The following is a 19,514-nucleotide window of genomic DNA, read 5'->3' on the forward strand; positions in this document are numbered from 1 at the left end:
AAAGACAGAGAGTACAGATGAGTGGCTGCTAAGGACTGGGAGGAGGGAGAGTAGGGAGTTTCTCGGGTAAGGGGTTTCTTTTTAGACTAGTGAAAATGTTCTGGAATTGGGTGGTGGTAATGGTTGCACAGCTTTGCGATATACTAAATACCACTAAATGGTACACTTTAAAATTGTGATTTTTATGGTGTGTGAATTCTATGTCAACAAAACATTTAAAAAGAAAGAAGAAGAAGAAGAAAAAGATCAGAGCAGAATACATGGGCAAGTAAGCTATTGCCCAGCTACTTGTTTTAAAACAATAAAGTTGGGGGCGCCTGGGTGGCTCAGTGGTTTAAGCCTCTGCCTTCGGCTCTGGTCATGATCCCAGGGTCCTGGGATCGAGTCCCGCATCGGGCTCTCTGCTTGGCGGTGGGGAGCCTGCTTCCTCCTCTCTCTCTCTCTGCTTGCCTCTCTGCCTACTTGTGATCTCTCTCTGTCAAATAAATAAATAAAATCTTAAAAAAAAAAACAAACAATAAGGTTGCTGGGGCACCTGGCTGGCTCAGTTGGGAAGAGCACATGACTCTTGATCTCGGGGTTGATGAGTTTGAGCCCCACACTAGGTGTAGAGATTACTTAAAAAAAAAAAAAAAAAGTAGGGGCACCTGAGTGGCTCAGTGGATTTAAGCCTCTGCCTTCGGCTTAGGTCATGATCCCAGCGTCCTGGGATCGAGCCCCACATTGGGTTCTCTGCTCCGCAGGGAGCCTGCTTCCTCCTCTCTCTCTGCCTGCCTCTCTGCCTACTTGTGATCTCTGTCTGTCAAATAAATAAATCTTTTAAAAAAAGTGAACTTTAAAAAATCAGAAAAAAATAAAACAGTAAGGTTTCGAAGTGCACATGTTCCTTAAAAATTGTTTTAATGACTTAAAAAATTATACAGTTTTTATAATATCAGGAAATTTAGGAATAAACAAAAATAGAAAATAAAACTTGTTTGTAGGTACTCCCTACCCCCAAGTCAAGCACCAAAAACCTTCTAGCATAAGCTTCCACAACCTGTAGGATTGTTCTTACCGTTCCAATAGGCAAAATTGGTCCCACCTATAAACATGTACCTACAAGGAAACAAGAGAATAGACATACTTCACTGTGAGCCCACAGCTGTGGAGGGGGCCCTGCCCTCCAGAAATGGACGCTCACAGGTTCACATTCGCCCCACGGGCAAGTATATCATGGAGGGAGGAAGCCACCACTTCAGTCTTCGCTGTTGAGTGAGGTTGGCCCCAGTGGTCTAACCAGCCAGTGTAGAATTCAGAATTCACCTAGAAGGAGAAGAGGACATGGAGCTTAGGATGGACTTAGGACCTTCGGAGCCTGGCACCTCCCAGTACCCTTCACCCTCTCTACTCCGCCGAAGGACAGGTGGAGAACTGTGTTACAGGTCCTGCTTAGCCCAGAGCTGGGAGAGCCGGGAAGGGGGCTCCAAGGACAGCACTGCCCAAACACAGTTTTCAGGTGCCGACAATACAGATATTCCTGAAAAGTTGTACTGCAACAAAATTTTGTCAGCTAACCCTGAGTTTAAATGAGGCAGGAAGGGGGCACCTGGGTGGCTCAGTGGGTTAAAGCCTCTGCCTTCGGCTCGGGTCATGATCCCAGGGTCCTGGGATCGAGCCCCACATCAGGCTCTCTGCTCCGCAGGGAGCCTGCTTCCTCCTCTCTCTCTCAGCCTGCCTCTCTGCCTAGTTGTGATTTCTCTCTGTCAAATAAATAAAATATTAAAAAAAAAAAATAAATGAGGCAGGAAGGTTTGTTGGGCAAATGAATTGGGTGGCAAAATATTTTAATAAAATTATCCAATCTAAGTTCGCCTTTTATGTCAGTCCAGATTTTTAAGTCCCAGGTTGACGTAAGGTGAGGGAAACTCAACCAAGTATTCTGCCAGGTGGGCCCCACTCACTTCATGTTTCTCTTGAGCAATTACCCTGCCACGCCCTCTGTCTCAAGAAGGAGAAAGAAGTCTGGATGTCTTCTGGGGCCTTCTTGTCTCAGGGTCTAGGAAATCCCCCCCACCCCGCCCCGAGTCTGTGAATGCAGGTTCTCCGTGGCTCACTGAGCAGCAGAGACTCTGTGCAAAGGTGGGCAGCCTGACCCCACAGCCAGAGAAAGCAAGGACTCACCCCCCTAGTTAGTAGCAAGCCACCTCACCTCAAGCCACACCTCACCCCCAATTCTTACCAATGGTCCTCTGGGCTCACTCTTTCTCTGGATTTCAAAAGCAGCGGTGATGTTGGCACCTGAAAATTATGAGAGAGAGAAGAAAGGTCAGTCATTGGAATGGTAAGAAGTTAAGTAAAAATAGCCCTTCACAGGCCTTCAGCCTGAGGCCTTGCCTTCACCACAGGCTGTGGGCCTGGAACACCTCCCAGTCAGCTGTAGGCTGGCCTCGGACCATCCACCCACCAGACATGTGGGACCACGGAATGCTGCTTCCTCTCTGAGCGGTCCCCTTGGCCTCTCCTGACTGCACCGCCTCAGGAGATCATGTCACAGGCTTGTCTGAGTTTCCCCAAGGCCTGGATCTCCAAATAACCCCTTGCTCTCTGTAAAGCTAGGTTTCAGGAGAGAACGTGCCCATCCAGAGCGGAATCCTCTTTACTTTATGGCTGTGAATGTCTCACTATTAAGCATAGGGTGGCATCCGGATCTCTCAGTTCTGTTCTCATGCACTTCCTCCTGTGACCTGACCCCGGCACTGCCCCCGTCCCACACACATCAATGAGGCCCCCATAGGCCCCTCCTGCCCGCAGTCCACGGGCCCTCCAGAGGGCCGTCCTTCATCCCAGAGCCGCAGCCACTGCCCCACCACCCCACACACGTAATGCTTCAAACAAACCCAGAATAACCTTCCCATTGTTTCTCCCAACAGAAAGATGCTGCACTTCTTCATCACTGTGGTGGGAAAAGTGCCAAAACGGGAGGAAACCAGCGGGCCGCTTCCTCTGCCGCTCTTTGTAGATGGGTTGTTTCATCACCAAATGCCCGCTGCCACACATCCTGTGTCTAGAAACACTAGACTCACTTAAAGCTAGTAGTCCTTTTCTTTTTTGCTAACGTAGAGGAAGCCTTTAAAACTACTGTTGGTGGGAATGCAAGTTGGTGCAGCCACTCTGGAGAACAGTGTGGAGATTCCTTAAGAAATTAAGAATAGAGCTTCCCTATGGCCCTGCAATTGCACTGCTGGGTATTTACCCCAAAGATACAGATGTAGTGAAAAGAAGGGCCATCTGTACCCCAATGTTTATAGCAGCAATGTCACGGTCACCAAACTGTGGAAAGAGCCAAGATGCCCTTCAACGGAAGAATGGATAAGGAAGATGTGGTCCATATACACGATGGAGTATTATGCCTCCATCAGAAAGGATGAATACCCAACTTTTGTAGCAACATGGACGGGACTGGAAGAGATTATGCTGAGTGAAATAAGTCAAGCAGAGAGAGTCAAGTATCATATGGTCTCACTTATTTGTGGAGCATAACAAATAACATGGAGGACATGGGGAGATGGAGAGGAGAAGGGAGTTGAGGGAAATTGAAGGGGGAGATGAACAATGAGAGACTATGGACTCTGAAAAACAACCTGAGGGTTTTGGAGGGGCGGGGGGTGGGAGGTTGGGGGAGCCTGGTGGTGGGTGTTATGGAGGGCATGTATTTTTTTTTAAGATTTTATTATTTATTTATTAAATAAATATTTAATATTTATTATTATTTATTATTATATTATATTATTATATATTATATTATATTATTATAATTTATAATTTATTATTTATTATTTCTCTCTCAGAGAGAGAGAGCGCGTGAGCGAGCACAAGCAGGCAGAGGCAGAGGGAGAAGCAGGCTCCCCGCCCAGCGAGGAGCCCGATGCAGGACTCGATCTCAGGACCCCGGGATCATGACCTGAGCCTAAGGCAGTAGCTTAACCAACTGAGCCACCCAGGTGTCCCTGGAGGGCATGTATTGCATGGAGCACTGGGTGTGGTGCATAAACAATGAATTCTGGAACACTGAAAAGAAATTTAAAAAATAATAAATAAAAAATAAAAAATAAAAGTTCAACTGCAGTCTTCTGTACACCTGTCTTGAGAGAGAGCCAGCGCTGCGTGTGGAATGTGGGTGGGCTGTCGTACCTCTCAGCCAGCAAAGCAGTGGGGTCTTCATGGTACTTGAAGAGCAGGCCTTTTTTTTTTTAAGGGGAGACGGGGAGTTAACACTTATTCTGAAATCATCTCAAACTTAAAGAAGAGTTGTGAGAATTAAGAACTCGTAATCCCAAAGAACCAAGATGCCCCAATAGTTAATATTTTGCTACACTGGCTTTACCAGTGTCTCTCTCTCTCTCTCAACATACTTATTTTTTTCTGAGCCATTTGTCAGTAAGTTGCACACAGGAGGGCCCTTTACCCCTAAATATTTCAGTGTACATTCCCTAAGAGCAAGAGCATCCTTTACATAAACACAATAAAATTATAAAAAAAAACAGGAAATTACATGGAGACAATCCTATTATCTAATCTACAGAATTGATTCAAAAAAATTAGATTGTCCCAATAACGTCCTTCACAGCATAGAAAGGTAAAAGCAAGTGAGTCCAATCCAAGAGCCTTTTCAGGAGTACACGCTACCTTGTCAGCGGCAGGTCCTACATGAAAGCTGCTCTCTTAACATTTACGACAGCCAGGAGCTCCCCACCAGCCATGGTGGCCGCCCCCAGAGCCTCCAGAGCCAGGGGAGACAATCTGTGCGGCATCTACTGACCACCTGTGGGCCCTTACTGTTCATAGCGCTGAGTTCAGAACGGGAGGGCAGGGAAGTTCCCAGCACTCCAGGCGGACAGGCCCGAAGGACAGCCCTGAAAGGCGACTGCTTCGGGGCAGAGCTCCTGGCAGCAGTCCCTCAGACAACAGAGCTCCGGGCTCCAGGTGTGCTCACCAGCGCTAAAGACAGAGCTCGTGCCCCTAAAGGGCCAATCAGCTTAAATGAAATCACCTGTACACTGGAGGCTGCTTTATTCATTCTTCCGTTTCACCTGCTCCTTGGTAACGGAAAATCTGAGAGATCTCATTCAATGTACCCACTTAAAACACAGCTGCCCTGAGCGACTGGTGGTGTTCACTGCCCAGCCTGCATGGCCAGAGCTGGGTTTGACTGTGATTACAAACACCGACCTGGTCCGAAGTCCACTGTGGCATAGAGCCCCTGCAGGGCCCCGCACCGCAGGAACGGCTCCAGTGCCCCATCCGTGGTGAACAGGAGCACGTCCTCGCCCAGGTGGTAGTGGAAGAGCTTCTGCAGGAAGCGCAGGTAGTCGTAATCACAGGAGAAGTAGCTGCCGTATTCGTTTTCAACCTACAAGTCGCAGAAGAGGTGGGCGGATCAGGAGAGCCCAATATGCTCATTCGAGCGCCAGCTTTGGTTTGCACACAGTACCTGGGCATCTGCGAGATGGCAAGGGCCAACGATTGCCAAAAATACTTCCTAATCTCGATCCTCAGAGCTCATTTTCCAAAGAGCAGCTCAGCATAAAACTTACCTTCTACTACTTTCCACTCCACCAAAGAAAGAAAAACAAAATCCACCAGGTCGGTTTCGGATTGGAGAGATGTTCTAGCCTATACTAAATAATAGATACCTTAAATGTTACACGAATAAGATCTCCCCATGGAAGAATATTAGAAAATGCGGGGAAATGCAAGGAAAATAGAAAAATCATGTGTTCATTCCTTTAGCTAGAGATAAGTGCTATAAGCATTCCGACTTAGTCTTCCAGATCGATACACGTACACGCACCCTAAATATACACGATACAGTCAGTGTCCTCTGTTCTCAGAACTGGTTCCTGTTACTTGCACCACTTGTAACCTTAGATCCGCACTGTAACACAGTATGCAAAATGTCCATGGCAGTCACGAGGGCAAATGCTGGATAAGGATGTACCATCATTTCCCTGATCTACTGCCAAACATTCGGGCGGTCCTCCTTTTTGTACTGCATCACCAATGTGATGGAGTACACTGTGTTCAATAGCATCAGTGGTTTCCCACCAGGAGTTATCCCTGGTGACATTATCCACGTGACAATGTCTGTCTGCAGCTCTTCTGGGTTGTCACAAGCGGCAGGGGGTGAGAGAGTGTGCTGCTGCCTTCCCCAGTGGGTAAGTCCAAGGGAGGCTCCCGAACCTCCCACCTGCCAGCCTCCACAACAAAGGATTATCAGGTGCAAGAGGGCAGTAGTGCTGAGGGCGGGAGACTCTGCCCCACGCCACGCATTTTCACTTTCTCGACTTCTCGATGGGGGTGGACAGCACCCCGGAAGAGGTGAAAGTGGATTCTTACAGGAGAAAAGAATACCTTACTCTTTTTCATCTGTAAAGCACAGATATGCATACGCTTATACAGTAGATGGAAGGCATTACAATTTCATGGGGGGGGGAAATTAAACAAAAGTGTCTAAAGAGACTCTTTAGGGGCCACGGTGAAAAAAAGGTAAAGACACATTGCTGTAAAGCAATAAAATGAATGGCCTTCAGCTCCACCCAATACATGAAAGAGGCTTAGAGCTGCAACGTTGAGTGAGGGAGGCAATACAGATGGCCTGTCCCCCACCGAAACTCAAACAGTCCCAACCAAACTGTAACTCTGGGTACAAACACAGGTGTTAAAAACAGAAACACCAAGAATGAATGGTCGTGAAAAAGACACCAGGAAAACTTCTCGGGTGCTGGCCACATGCTATTTCCCATACTGGGTGGTAGTTCCCATCCTAACCTTTCATTATACCACACACTGCTGTCCGAGTTCACAATTTTACAAAAATGAGAAAAATACCTGGCCATCCAATTTCAACCTGCACTTAAGGCAAAATAAATTGTGATCCTGGGGATCCAGAGTCATTAAACACAAGCACAAGAAACTGGGAACCCCCAGAAGAGAGAGACCAGTAAGGAAGCTTCCCCGCAGGGCTGCCCAGGGCAGCTGGAGGGGCAGAGGCACTGTTCGGGGAAGAAGACAGGTAGCAAGTACTCCCTGTCCGCTAGATGGCCAGTAGCTTTGCGTGGCCTGCGGACAGTCAGGGAGGAGGCACGGGACCGGGAAGGACGGAGATGAACCGAATGCCACCACCCTTCGCTGCACAGGGCTGCTTCCCAAACACTTCAATGAATGACTCTCTCCCCAGACAGAGGGGAGCCCTCTGATACTTTCATGTTGCAGATTCAGACTGCAGTGAGTACACCCGGCGCCAAGAGCTTCACTGGTCCTGAAGCCACCCTGGAAAAGGAGGACTTTGTTCCTCACCCAGAGCAGGAAACCCCTCCTTGGGGCTCCTGACACTTCGACTGATCCTACAGGTGTGCCTTTGGAAATAACTGAGAGCCACTTGAAGAAAAGCTTTGCAAATACTGGCAAGATACTTTCCTCGTTTTCTTTTTCTTCCCTCTTTTAACACGATCTATTTAAATGGCTATGTGTTCCTTTGTCCTCTGGCCATCCACAAGTTCAGAGCTAGCTCCAGGGTCAGCTCGAGCAACTAAGTGGGCCAGAGCCTTTGCGTTTCATCTTCCTCTCTGCCCCCACCACAGCCCAGACCAAAGCTCATTTAAGGTCACTTTTTTTTTTAAGATTATTTATTTATTTATTTGACAGGTAGAGATCACAAATAGGCAGAGAAGTAGGCAGAGAGGCAGGCAGTGAGAGAGAGAGGAGGAAGCAGGCTCCCCACTGAGCAGAGAGCCCGATGTGGGGCTCAATCCCAGGACCCTGAGATCATGACCTGAGCTAAAGGCAGAGGCTTAACCCACTGAGCCACCCAGGCGCCCCTAAGGTCACTTATTTTTTCAAGCTTTGACTACGCAGGATCGTGATGACTACTATCAGGAGTGTACATTAAAATAAACAGGCTTATAATAAATGCATGAATACAGTTTGGCTAGATTATTAGAAAACAAGGTCCATGTTTGCAAGGCAGCTCAGAGCTGTGGACACGGGCATCGGAGGCCCAGCTGTCCACGCCCAAGCGTCAGCCGTGCCATCGCTTGCCCACGGGGCTCTGCCTGTGAAACAGCGTCGTCTACGAGAGGCCAACGAGTCCCCTTCATGGGGCTGTCGTGAGGATTAGCCAAGTTACCTCATGAATACTTGGCACCTAGTCAGGGCTCACAGTGCTCCTCAGAGGACACACATATTCGACATTAGAGTCAACCAGAGAGAGACAGGGGTGGTGTGCAGACAGGGAAGGTGAGAGGAAAAACACACAGACAAGTCACGGTGAGATTCAGAGGAATGCTTGATTTTTCTAGAGCAAGGGGTCAGTCAACCTTTTCAATCAAGGGCTATAGGGTACGTATTTTAGCGTCTGTGGCCACAGGTCTCTGTGCACCGCTGAACTCTGCTACTGACATGCAAAAGCAGCCACAGACCACACAAGAACAACTGGGCGGGGCTGGGTGCCAACGTACCTTTGTTTACAAAAACAGGCCGGGGCAGTCTTTGTTCGATCAAGAGTAAGGGCTCATCCTGTGAGCTCCTTAATGAAGCCACAAGGCACTAGGGACCTTCACAGTCACTGATCTTCCACAACATCAGGTAGAAGTAGGGCGACGAATACCCCGTACATCAGAGGAAGCAAAGTTGTGTGTGAAAGGGCCCCACTCCTGATCATTTTCCCCTTGGGTATTATTAATAGGCATCAGTGGCTTTACTTACCTTAGGCGTGGTCTTGGTACAAACGGTGATAAACATCCTCATAGGCCAACCAGCTTAAATAGCACCGGACTAGCTAATCCCTCCAGAACAGAACACTTGCTACATGGCTGGGTCATTAGGATGAATAAAGGACAAGGCTGGCTCACTGCATCTCAAGACAAGAGCCTCATTTTTGCCCTGCCTGCAGACAAACAGGGGTCTCTTTGGACTCTCCAGGCATCCAGACAAGAGCACAAACACTGTGAACTGAGTCAAGCCATCATTTTGCCCCATGGCCTGAATGTAGACAGAGATGGAAATCAGCTTGTTTTTTTTTTAAATAAGATTTTATTTATTTATTTGACACAGAGAGAGAGAGAGAGAGAGAGAGTGAGAGCGCACACAAGCAGGGGGAGCAGCAGAGGAGAGGGAGAAACAGCGTCCCACTGGGCAGGGAGCCCAATGTGGGTCTCAATCCCAGGACCTTGGATCATGACCTGAGCTGAAGGCAGATGCTTAACTGACTGAGCTACTCAGGCGTCCCCAGAAATCAGCTTTTACAGAAACTTTTGCGTACCAAAATTTTGCAAAGCAATGCCAATTTTCTAACCCACTGGCTGTCTATTCCATTCTAGAGCCAGTTGGTGGGCATGTGAGGAATAGCGACCTGTGGCGTGACCTCACAGCTGCCAGTCACATACATGGGGAACAGAAGAGAATGGAAACGCCCGTGGTCAGGGACGAACACAGACAGACTGCCACAAGTACTCACAAACAGAGGCACTAACAGAGGTTCTGAGAGTCATGTGGACGCCAACTAAGCCACCTGGGCAGGCGTCCAGACAGAGTGCCTACTGGGACTGCCCTCAAATGACAAGAGACCACCATGATCTGGTGTACAGTAGGAAGAACTTTTTTTTTTTTTTTTTTAGATTTTCTTTGTGAGAGAAAGAGGGGGAGAGAGAGAGAACATGAGAAAGGGGAGAAGGAGAGAAGCAGACTCCCTGATGAGCAGGGAGCCCGACGTGGGGTTTGATCCCAGGACCCCGGGATCATGACCTTGAACCAAAGTCAGACACTCAACCAATGGAGCCACCCAGGCGTACCAAAGAATTTTTTTTTAAATTTTTTTTTAAAGACTTTATTTATTTATTTGACAGAGAGAGATCACAAGTAGGCAGAGAGGCAGGCAGAGAGAGAGAGAAGTAGGATCCCCGCCGAGCAGAGAGCCCGATGTGGGACTCAATCCCAGGACCCTGAGATCATGACCTGAGCCGAAGGCAGTGGCTTAACCCACTGAGCCACCCAGGCGCCCAATACCAAAGAATTTTTAATGATGTAAAAAATGCTTATGAAGTAAGACTAAAATAAGGAAAATCGGGTAAGAAACTGGTCACACAGTTTAAACTGACTCTGTAAAAAGAAATTTTTTAAAGGCATGGGGAAAAAAATTCAAGGAAATCTCCCTGAAATACAAAGAGCTCTGCTTCTGGCTCCTGCCATTTAGGTGACAGTTTGGGTTTTTCTGTTTTCTCATATTCTTCTGTCCTTCCCACACTGACTCCTTAGTTAATGGTCAAGGGGCAAATGGACTAGGTGGCAGTCAAGCAGGTGGAGGCGTGACAGGCAAAGGAGGAGAAGGCTGGGGAGGGCCCAAAGTCAAGTCCAGGCCGACCAGGCTGTGAGCAATGCCCCCAGGGCAGCCAACGTCATTCTCCTCTGCGGGGTTCATATCCGATTATGCTTTTTGTGGCATTTCGATAACCAAAGGTACAGAAAAATCGTGAGCAAAAATTCAAAGTGACTTGGAAAGAAGCAGAGACTAGCAAATGAGGAACACTACGGAAAACCTGAGATTAAGAGAAAGGAAGAAGACCCAGCCACGCAAAGACACACTCAAGTTGCAGCCTTGAAGTCCTCATACAGAAAAATGGGCTCCTGTACGCTTGACCAGTACAGACTCAAGACAGGTGGGGGGCATTCGGCGCTCCCTGGTCATCCCTTAGGGAGCAGCAACCTGGACTCTCTTCACCGTGCACTGTCAGCATGGTCCCTCTGGCCAGGTCCGCCTTCTCACTTCCTCATTCGACCTCCACCTGCAGGCCAAGAGAGCGGCCATGCTCCTTTCCCACAGTACACATCCCTACCACTGTCCCTGGTATTGACCCTGAGCAGGAAATCTCGGCCACAGTTCTGTAGGGAGCACCACGCTGCAACCCACTGTTTCAGGATGCAGCCAGCACCACAATTATTCCATGGCAAATGACCAATGGACACACTTTAATCTTTTAAGCTAAGGAATTCTGCAAACATCACAAAGTGTCGCAGGTCAAGGTCCCAGTTTTTCACAAGGAAAATATTTGGCACACGACCTACTCCATAATATCACAGTCTTTGCAGAGCAAGAAGAGATGGAAGAAGGGGAGTGAGGGCAGGAAGTGGGAGGGAAAAAAGAACGGCCCCCAATTCACCACACCCTCTTCCCATGCCAGCATGAACTGACAGCCGAACCAGGACAGACACCAGAGCATTCAGTCTGTCCTGCATCCCTGCAGCCAGAGACACTAGAGGAAGAGACCACAGGATCAGTGGACCAAGGGACCTGGGCTGCCATCCAGATTCTGCCACTTGCCAGCTGGGTGACCTTGGCTAAGTCCCTCAACCTCTCAGAAGTTCTTCTACTAAAAGAGACGGTGGCTGGAATAACTGAATAGCATCTATAGGGCAGTCAACCTGGTATATGGCAGGCATTTAAAATGATAATGCCTCCCCACAATGCAACTTCAATAAAATCACCAGCTGTGGCATTGCCTTGCAAAGAAACAGATCTGTGTGGCTCAGAGACACATCACTTCTGCATATACTGTGGATGGATGAAAGCCGTCCCCACCGCCCGACCATGCTCATCTCCGAGGTTACCTGCACCGTTATGATCGGCCCTCCATTCTGATAGAGGAGAGGCTTCATCTTGGGCAGGAGGACTCCCAGCCACTTGTCCACGGCTGCAAGGTAGTCTGGAAAACAAGACAGGTTTAACTTCACTCCATACCTATTCCTGCAAACAGACACGAGTCTGCCTCAGCTGGAACTGGCAGCTGAGATCAGGATCTGCTGGTTTCAGTGATGATGTGAAACGGGGTGGCTGTGTGCTCTGGAAGTCTCACGGAAGTTCTCCTGCAAGGAGCCACGTCCTCAAGGACTCTCAGTGGACAAGGAACAACAGGCATGGTATCTGTCCTCGCCACTACACACCAAGCCTGGAGCCCAGGGGGAATCCAGCCCACGTTTGTTGAATGAAGAAAAGAATGTCTGAATGGTGTGTCTTTCTCTCTGTCAGAGTAGGGCAGATTGTTTTTCCCTTTTTATTTATTTTATTATTTTCAAGTTTATAAAATTGAATTCAATTTATATAATAACATATAGTGTATTGTCAGCTTCAGAGGTAGAGTTCAGTGATTCATCAGTTGCACAGAACACCCAGTCCTCATTCCATCAAATGCTGTCCTTGATGCCCATCACCCAGTTACCCATCCCCCACCCACCGCCCCTCCAGCAACCCTCGGTTTCTTCCCTATAGTTAAAAGTCTTCTATGGTTTGCCTCGCTCCCTGTTTTTGTCTTACTTTATTTTTCCTTCCCTTCCCCTATACTCATCTGTTTTGTTTCTTAAATTCCACATATGAGTGAGATCATATGGCATTTGTCTTCCTCTGATGGACTTAGTTCACTTAGCATTATACTCTCTTATTCCACCAAAGTCATTGTAAATGACAAGATTTCATTCTTTTTGATGTCTAAGTAATATTCCATTTAGATATGAACCACATCTTCTTTATCTATTCATCTGTCAATCGACATCTGGGCTCTTTCCATAGTTTGGCTATTGTGGACATTGTTGCTATCAACATTGGGGTGCAGGTTCCCCTTCAGATCACCATTTCTTCAAAGAAGACATCAAAATGGCCAACAGACACATGAAAAAATGCTCAACATCACTTAGCATCAGGGAAATACAGGTCAAAACCACAGTGAGATACCACCTCACGGCAGTCAGAATGGCTAAAATTAACAAGTCAGGAAATAACAGATGTTGTCGAGGATGCAGAGAAAGGGGAACCCTCCTACACTAGTGGTGGGAGTGCAAGCTGGTGTAGCCTCTCTGGAAAGCAGTACAGAGGTTCCTCAAAAAGTTGAAAACAGAGCTACCTTATCGCCCAGCAATTGCACTACTCGGTGTTTTTCCTTTTTATTTTATTTTAATTTAATCAAAGTTAGCTGCTCTTACCACCATCTCCAACACTAGCATCACAAGGAAAAACTGAAGTCTTCAGAAGACAGAAATGCAGCCAAATGGGAGCTTCTCACTGATCAGGGTGATTATTTATGGCTAAAATATTTTCTAGTTGTTTAAAAAGATAAGCAAAAGACTTCCTTTACAAATCACTCTGTAAAGGCAGACAAATGAATTGCCATTTTGATTAGCTAGATGCTATCACTGGCCATGTAATTTATTGAGAAAGTAGGCAGAGAAAGCATTGAAGTGCGTCGGTAAACCACAAACAGGGCCCAATGCCAGTTCAAAGCTACCAGTTTATCAGCAAGATCTGGTCAAATAGTTCAAGTGAGCCCTAGTCCCCACACATGCAATGCCTGCAGTGGACAGTGATTAACCCTCACACTTCCAGTAAGCTTTCAGAGGGACAGAAGCACCCCAGCCTTCCAAATACCTGGCACTTTTGATATAAAACGTCCAAAGATATCATAAGCAATCTCAAAACATCTGTAACAACTCACCTGGATCTGAAGAACGGAGAATAATAGATTCTTTTAATAAGAGCCAAGCGGGTAATCCTCCCTAGGATGGGGTGGGGGGTGGGGGAGAAAAGAGGAAGAGAAAAGCCATTATAAGGTCTGGGGATGGGGGAGGTATTAGGAATGATTTTAACAGTGAAGAAAAAAAAGTTTCATGAAGAAGGGGCATTAACTGGGCTTTCTCGTTTGTGACATTCAAGGAAATTAGAAATGTAAGCGTGAAAGTCAGATGACTTCACACACATGCCGTGTTTGGAGAATCAAAGCCTTTGTCTAGATTATCCACTTAGCTTCTCGACTACCTTGGGCGAGAGACAAACCATGACCCGTCTTTTTACAATGGGGAAACCGAGCCATGTGAGTGAGCACCAAGAGGGGGACGCCTGCCTTCTGACCCTTACCGGCCCCTCTCTGCCGAGGCACCTCCAAGGTAAAGGACACACCTGTCCCGGCTACAGGGACAGGCTCAGTGCACTCTGGAATTAGAGACTTACTGAAACCGCTCTCACTCACTGTCCCCCAGATCTCCAGCCACCAGCCCAGCTGGTCGTGCACACCAGCCAGGCAGAGCCCAGCCCAGCTGTACTCACCATATCCCACTCTGCACAGATGTAGGGTCCAGGCCTCAGGATGACCAGCAGTCCCAGCTCATGGGCCAGCTTAATAAAATACTCCACATCCTGTTCCCCGGAAAACTCGTACTGTCCTGGCTGAGGCTCGTGAAAGTTCCAGGGCACGTACCTGCCGAGACACGCACAGCCCCTTCCTGGAAACAGGTCAGAAATCTGGGCATTTCTGAACCGTCAGTGTAAGTGTAAGCCCTCAGACAGTCACACAGCTCCCTCCAGCAGCCCCCCAATGGAACCACACTTGGTGGCGAGGACATGTTTAAGTTTATGACCCACGAGGAAGCCCCGTTCCTGTGTAATGACTTAAAAAAAAAAAAAAAAACAAAAAACAGAATTACATGAACATTAATTACTACTATATAAAAATTATTTATGCCTGTGTAAGGCCAAGGGAAAATGAAAATATCCATGCTAAGATAATAAGAGGTATACTTATTTTCTTGAAAATGCTTTCTAAGGAAAAACAACAAAACCCCCAAACCTCTGACCCTTGTATCCTCCTGCAAAAGATTTTGTCAGGAACAGCATGCAGGAAGTCATGACAAAAACTTCCACCAGTTCCCCTGGCTGCCTTCAGTCTAGGCCACAAACGGCATCACGAAGCTACCCGCTGCCATCACAGAGGTCTCTTGGATGACCCCTGGCTCGTGGCCTTTTCCCACAATCCCATGGCCTTAGTTACCCAGAGCTAAGTGTTAAACTGCAGGTAGGTCCCCGGGCCCAGGGCTCTGGCTCTGCATTTTTTTCACCCCTTATCTTGAAGAGGCTATCTGCAATCCTCATCAGTAGTGTGAAAACCAGAGTGGCCAGCCGCCCCAACTTTCCCCCCAGTTAGTCACCATGCAACAGCAGAAGACATGAGAGATAGTTATTGGGGTAATTCTGTAACTAGAGGCTCTAGAATTACCCCGCAGAACCACAAAGGGAAATTGGGTTCAGGAATCTACCTACCGCGGCCTATGCCCCCAAGAGCTCAGGGAAGCTGTGGCTGCCTACAAACGCAGTTACCTCTAAATGCTAAGGAGACCTCTGGCCAAAAAGACGCACTTGGGTAAATCCCAGCTTCACCAGCTGTAGATGGGACTGAAGAAATGGAGTCCTTCATGTGCCCTACACACAACAAATGCTCAATCACTATTACTCCCCTTTGCCTTCACAAGCTCAGGTTCATTTTATGATTTCCAGTGGCAAAGTTCAAGATCGGAAGAAGTGGTTAATTATCCGAAGAAGGGCTAGTTGAGCTCATGCCAAACCCTTCCCAGAACACCAGATTATGCCATGTCCCATTCCAAGGAACGAAATCGCTAGCTGCACTGGGAATGGGGCTGTACCTCTGTCCGGGTGTGGGTGTCTTGGCCCAGGGGAGAGTCCGGTGCCCTACTTACGTTTGGATGGCGTTCAGCCCAGCCATCTTCATCTTCAGCAGCCGGTCCTTCCAGTAGAAGCGGGGCACGCGGGAGTAGTGAATACTTCCTGAGATGTAGCGGAAGGGCTGGCCATCCTTCAGGAAGCGGTTGTGATGGTAGTCGATCTTGAACGTCCTCTGGGAAGCATTCTACAGAGCAAGGAGGGGATCATGTGAGAACCTCCACCTTCCGCATTTTGGAAGCAGACACTCTGACTGTGACAAGCGGCCCCCTGCCCCTTTCATCTGCAGAATTTGCTGACAGAGTTAAGGCCTGGGTTCTGGGCTGTAAAACAGAGCGCCACTAAGCCAGTGGCTAATGCACCCAGGCAACAGAAATCATCAGGGAGGACCCATGGGCAGGACTCCAAAGAGTTTACCTGTCCAGCACCAGCGTGACAATCGGTGGCTGAGACACAGAAATTATATTCCCAAAGAGAAAACCCTGCTGAAGGTGAGTCTCTTCTTGGTATAGCAAAGCCCAGTGTGCTGGGAACAGAACACATACATAGACACCCTCCTTCCCTGTGGCTGTGACCGGCGGGAGCACTGGATGGACCGTGACAGTCATGTCACTAGTCTGAGCGCAAGAGATGAGAAGTCAACTGTCCCAGCCGGGGCTCCAAGTCCTGCAGTGATGAGGCAAATACCCTCTCTAACCCCACATCTCCATTTCCACAAACACGCAGGATGTTAGACTAAGTGAACTTGAAGGCAGTCCGTTTCAAATTATGGGCTGCAATCCAATATGTGAATCATGAACCTAACTTGGGTGATGACTGACACTTAAAAAAAACTTTTTTTTGATCAGCACTTGTTTAAATGAAAGAGAACAGAAAATATCAGTGTACTGCACCTGGTAAAGACAAGTATTATTTTATGAAGATTTTGTTGTACATACATATTTAGAGTTGCACCTGATGTAGGTCTCCACTGGGTTGCAATGAAAGGCATATTTCTAGCAAAATCAAAAAATCTAGGCAAATTAAATTTCGAGAAACACGGGACTGGTTCAAAAGCTAAAATGCTAGGATGTGAAAGGGAAGCCAACAGTTAGGTAGAATAGAACACTGCCCTCTGGTGGACGGGAAAAGGTAGCGAGGGGTCACAGGTGCCCACAGGACCAGGACTCTAAGAAACCAGTTAATTGCTTTCCTTCATTGTTGGTAAGATTCCTTGCGCAGCTTTAGGCTTTTTTTTTTTTTTTTTTTTAAGCTTTTTTCATAGCAGCACCACAGTCCATGACAGCTTTGAAGGCTTCCCTTGAAGTCATGTCTGGAAACAAGTGTAAGACCCCAAGTCCTAGATATTCGGCCTGAAATCTAACTAGGGAATTAAAGCACTGTGATGAAAAGTTAAACAACTCGGAGTAAACCGCTCAGAGGCAAATGGAAAGCTGTATTATATGTGAGTTAATCTCAGTAAAGCTAACCAAAAATAAAGAGATAGCTAATTTAAGAATCATTCCTCGGGTGCCTGGGTGGCTCAGTCCGTTAAGCACCTGCCTTCGGCTCAAGTCATGATCCCAGGGTTCTGGGATGGAGCCCCACGTCAGGCTCTCTGCTCCATGGGAGCCTGCTTCTCTCTCTCCCTACGTCTCCCTCTCCCTGCTGCTCCCCGCCTCCTCGTTCTCTCTTCTCTGTCAAATAAATAAAATTCTTAAAAAAAAAAAAAAAAATCATTTCTAAAGAAAGGGCCAGAGCGTCAATCGCTTATCACTTTGTTCTAGTAAAGGCAAGAAACTCCTGGAGAAACTCATGAAAAATATAAGTTACTTCTTAGACCAGGTGCCCCAATGGGTGATTTTAAAAACATTTTCACAGGATGTATGTAATTAGGTGCCAAAAAAGGGTTTCCTACTGTTCTGAGTACAGAGATGGTACATGAGCTGGGGAAATTCTTCAAACAGGGAGAAAGGGGCTAAGCCACTGCGAAATGCAGGGAGCTGTTTGCAGTCTGCTTGGCTAGGGGTAAGGACTCAGAGGAGCACGGGAGGTTGCCAAGATGTGATGTCAGCAGACAATGGACTCTGGCCTTTGTCCCACTCAGCGGAGCACCATCCCTGCATTCAAACAACCCCAGAATCCAGCCCAAATATCTCCCTACTGTCCATTTACAAGTAGTATCAGAAGGCGCCACCCTGATGTGGCCACAACCTATAAGAAGCTTCTTTCTAGACCAGGTATCAACATCGTGAGGCCCAGATGCTAAAGGATAAGATGTTCACGCCGCACACCTTAACTTACACAGCATTAGTATCAATTACACCTCAATAAAGCTGGTCAGGGCTGCAGTGGAATGCTGCAGTGGTAATAAATGGCATGTAACCCGGGAGTGGGGCGTGAGGACAAATTCCTCAGAGGGAAGAACTCTGTTTCTCAACCTTGGCCACGCATCAGACTCAGCTGTGCAAACTCTTAAAAATAGCAAAGTCAGGACTCACGCCCAGACATTCAGATTTTAATTGATCTTGGGTGGAGGCATCGGCATTTCTTAACACTGCCCAGATGATGATGTCATGTGCAGACAGCGTTGGGAACGACCAGCTTGAGCTAAGCCCCAGGATGAGGAAGATGTGGGCAAGGGGAAGGACACAGGCAGAGGAGACAGTGTGTGGGATGCTGAGGAGGGGCCCCAGAACCTCAGTACAGACAGTGCACCGCAGGGAACTGAAGGCGGACAGGGACCAGACTAAATGCACCTGACATGCACATTCGTGGGCCTGGGCTTCACTTCAAGAGCTGTGGAGAGCAACTTACACGGAAGACCACATCAAAGTGTGTGTTTTCTTTTTTTTTTTAATTTTTTTTTTAAGGATTTTATTTATTTATTTGACAGAGAGAAATTACAAGTAGGCAGAGAGGCAGGCAGAGAGAGAGAGGAGGAAGCAGGCTCCCTGCTGAGCAGAGAGCCTGATGCGGGACTCGATCCCAGGACCCTGAGATCATGACCTGAGCTGAAGGCAGAGGCTTAACCCACTGAGCCACCCAGGCGCCCCAAAGTGTGTGTTTTCAAATGTCACGCACTCTGGCCTTTTCCTGGAGCAGCAAAAAGGAAGCAGAGTCATGGACCGTGGTGGTGGCGGCAGTGAGGTGGGCAATGGACAGGAGGAACCCCCAGGACCAAGGGGTGGTTAGATGTAGGACACGGGGGCTAACCTGAAGAGGCTCCCGCTGGTCTCAGGTGGAAAAATTGGGGGCATTTAAAAAAGGAGAGAGATTTAAAAGAGGAAATTAAAGATAGCACAGATATTAACCCCTTTGAGTTATAGATACATGATTCCTTGGCTCATGTCAGCCTCTTAAAAATGGAAAAAGCAGACATTACGTCCTTCATGCTGTGATTCAACAGGAAGTACAGCCCCACCTAGAAGCAGTCCTCGTTACTGAACTTGAACCTCAAGTGAACCTCAGTCCACCAATAGCTCAAGGAAGTAAAATATGCCAAATCCAAAATGTGGGACGCTCTAGAAGTCCAATGGTAGAGTTGCTTCAGTAGACTGATGGCATTAAAATCAGACAAAATAAAGACAATATTGTTAGAAAATAAAAGAGAACTTGAGAGGCATAATGACCTAATACAACATGGGAACCTGGTTTGGATCCTGATTCTAATGAAATGCAAAAAAAGCCAATGTTGAGGCAAGGAAAGTCTGAACAGAGACCAGGCATGAGGTGGGATTAAAAGAATTACTGTTCATTCTGTTGGCTAAAACAAAAGCATGCTGATTCCACAAAAGAGAAACTTCTCATCAGTCAGACATACATACAGACGTTTTTATGGGTGGAAGGACACAAACTCTGAGGTCCCTACTGATGAAAAAGAAAAAGAGCAAATTGAAGAGCAGAGGGCACATGGAGCCAAGCTGACCACTGTGGAAGCTGGTATGGACACATGGTATTCTCTTTGTTCGTTTGTGTGTTTAATTGCCACACTGTTAAAAAA

The 19,514-nt window shown here is 47.4% G+C and overlaps 1 protein-coding gene across 1 annotated transcript in view; it reads right to left on the bottom strand.

The window, feature by feature from the left end:
* GLB1 (galactosidase beta 1) overlaps nt 1–19,514 on the bottom strand; it is an 80,647-nt gene that overhangs the window by 44,720 nt on the left and 16,413 nt on the right. The window contains exons 2-9 of the mRNA XM_046001745.1: nt 15,550–15,719; nt 14,126–14,276; nt 13,518–13,578; nt 11,644–11,738; nt 5,212–5,392; nt 2,222–2,280; nt 1,184–1,305; nt 1,058–1,098 (exon numbers count right to left, since the gene is read on the bottom strand). Coding sequence (XP_045857701.1) covers nt 1,058–1,098; nt 1,184–1,305; nt 2,222–2,280; nt 5,212–5,392; nt 11,644–11,738; nt 13,518–13,578; nt 14,126–14,276; nt 15,550–15,719 — 880 coding nt within the window. The remainder of the gene's footprint in view (nt 1–1,057; nt 1,099–1,183; nt 1,306–2,221; nt 2,281–5,211; nt 5,393–11,643; nt 11,739–13,517; nt 13,579–14,125; nt 14,277–15,549; nt 15,720–19,514) is intronic.

This window comes from Meles meles, chromosome 4 (assembly GCF_922984935.1).
Source record: "Meles meles chromosome 4, mMelMel3.1 paternal haplotype, whole genome shotgun sequence".
In the NCBI taxonomy this organism is placed as follows: Eukaryota; Metazoa; Chordata; class Mammalia; order Carnivora; family Mustelidae; genus Meles; species Meles meles.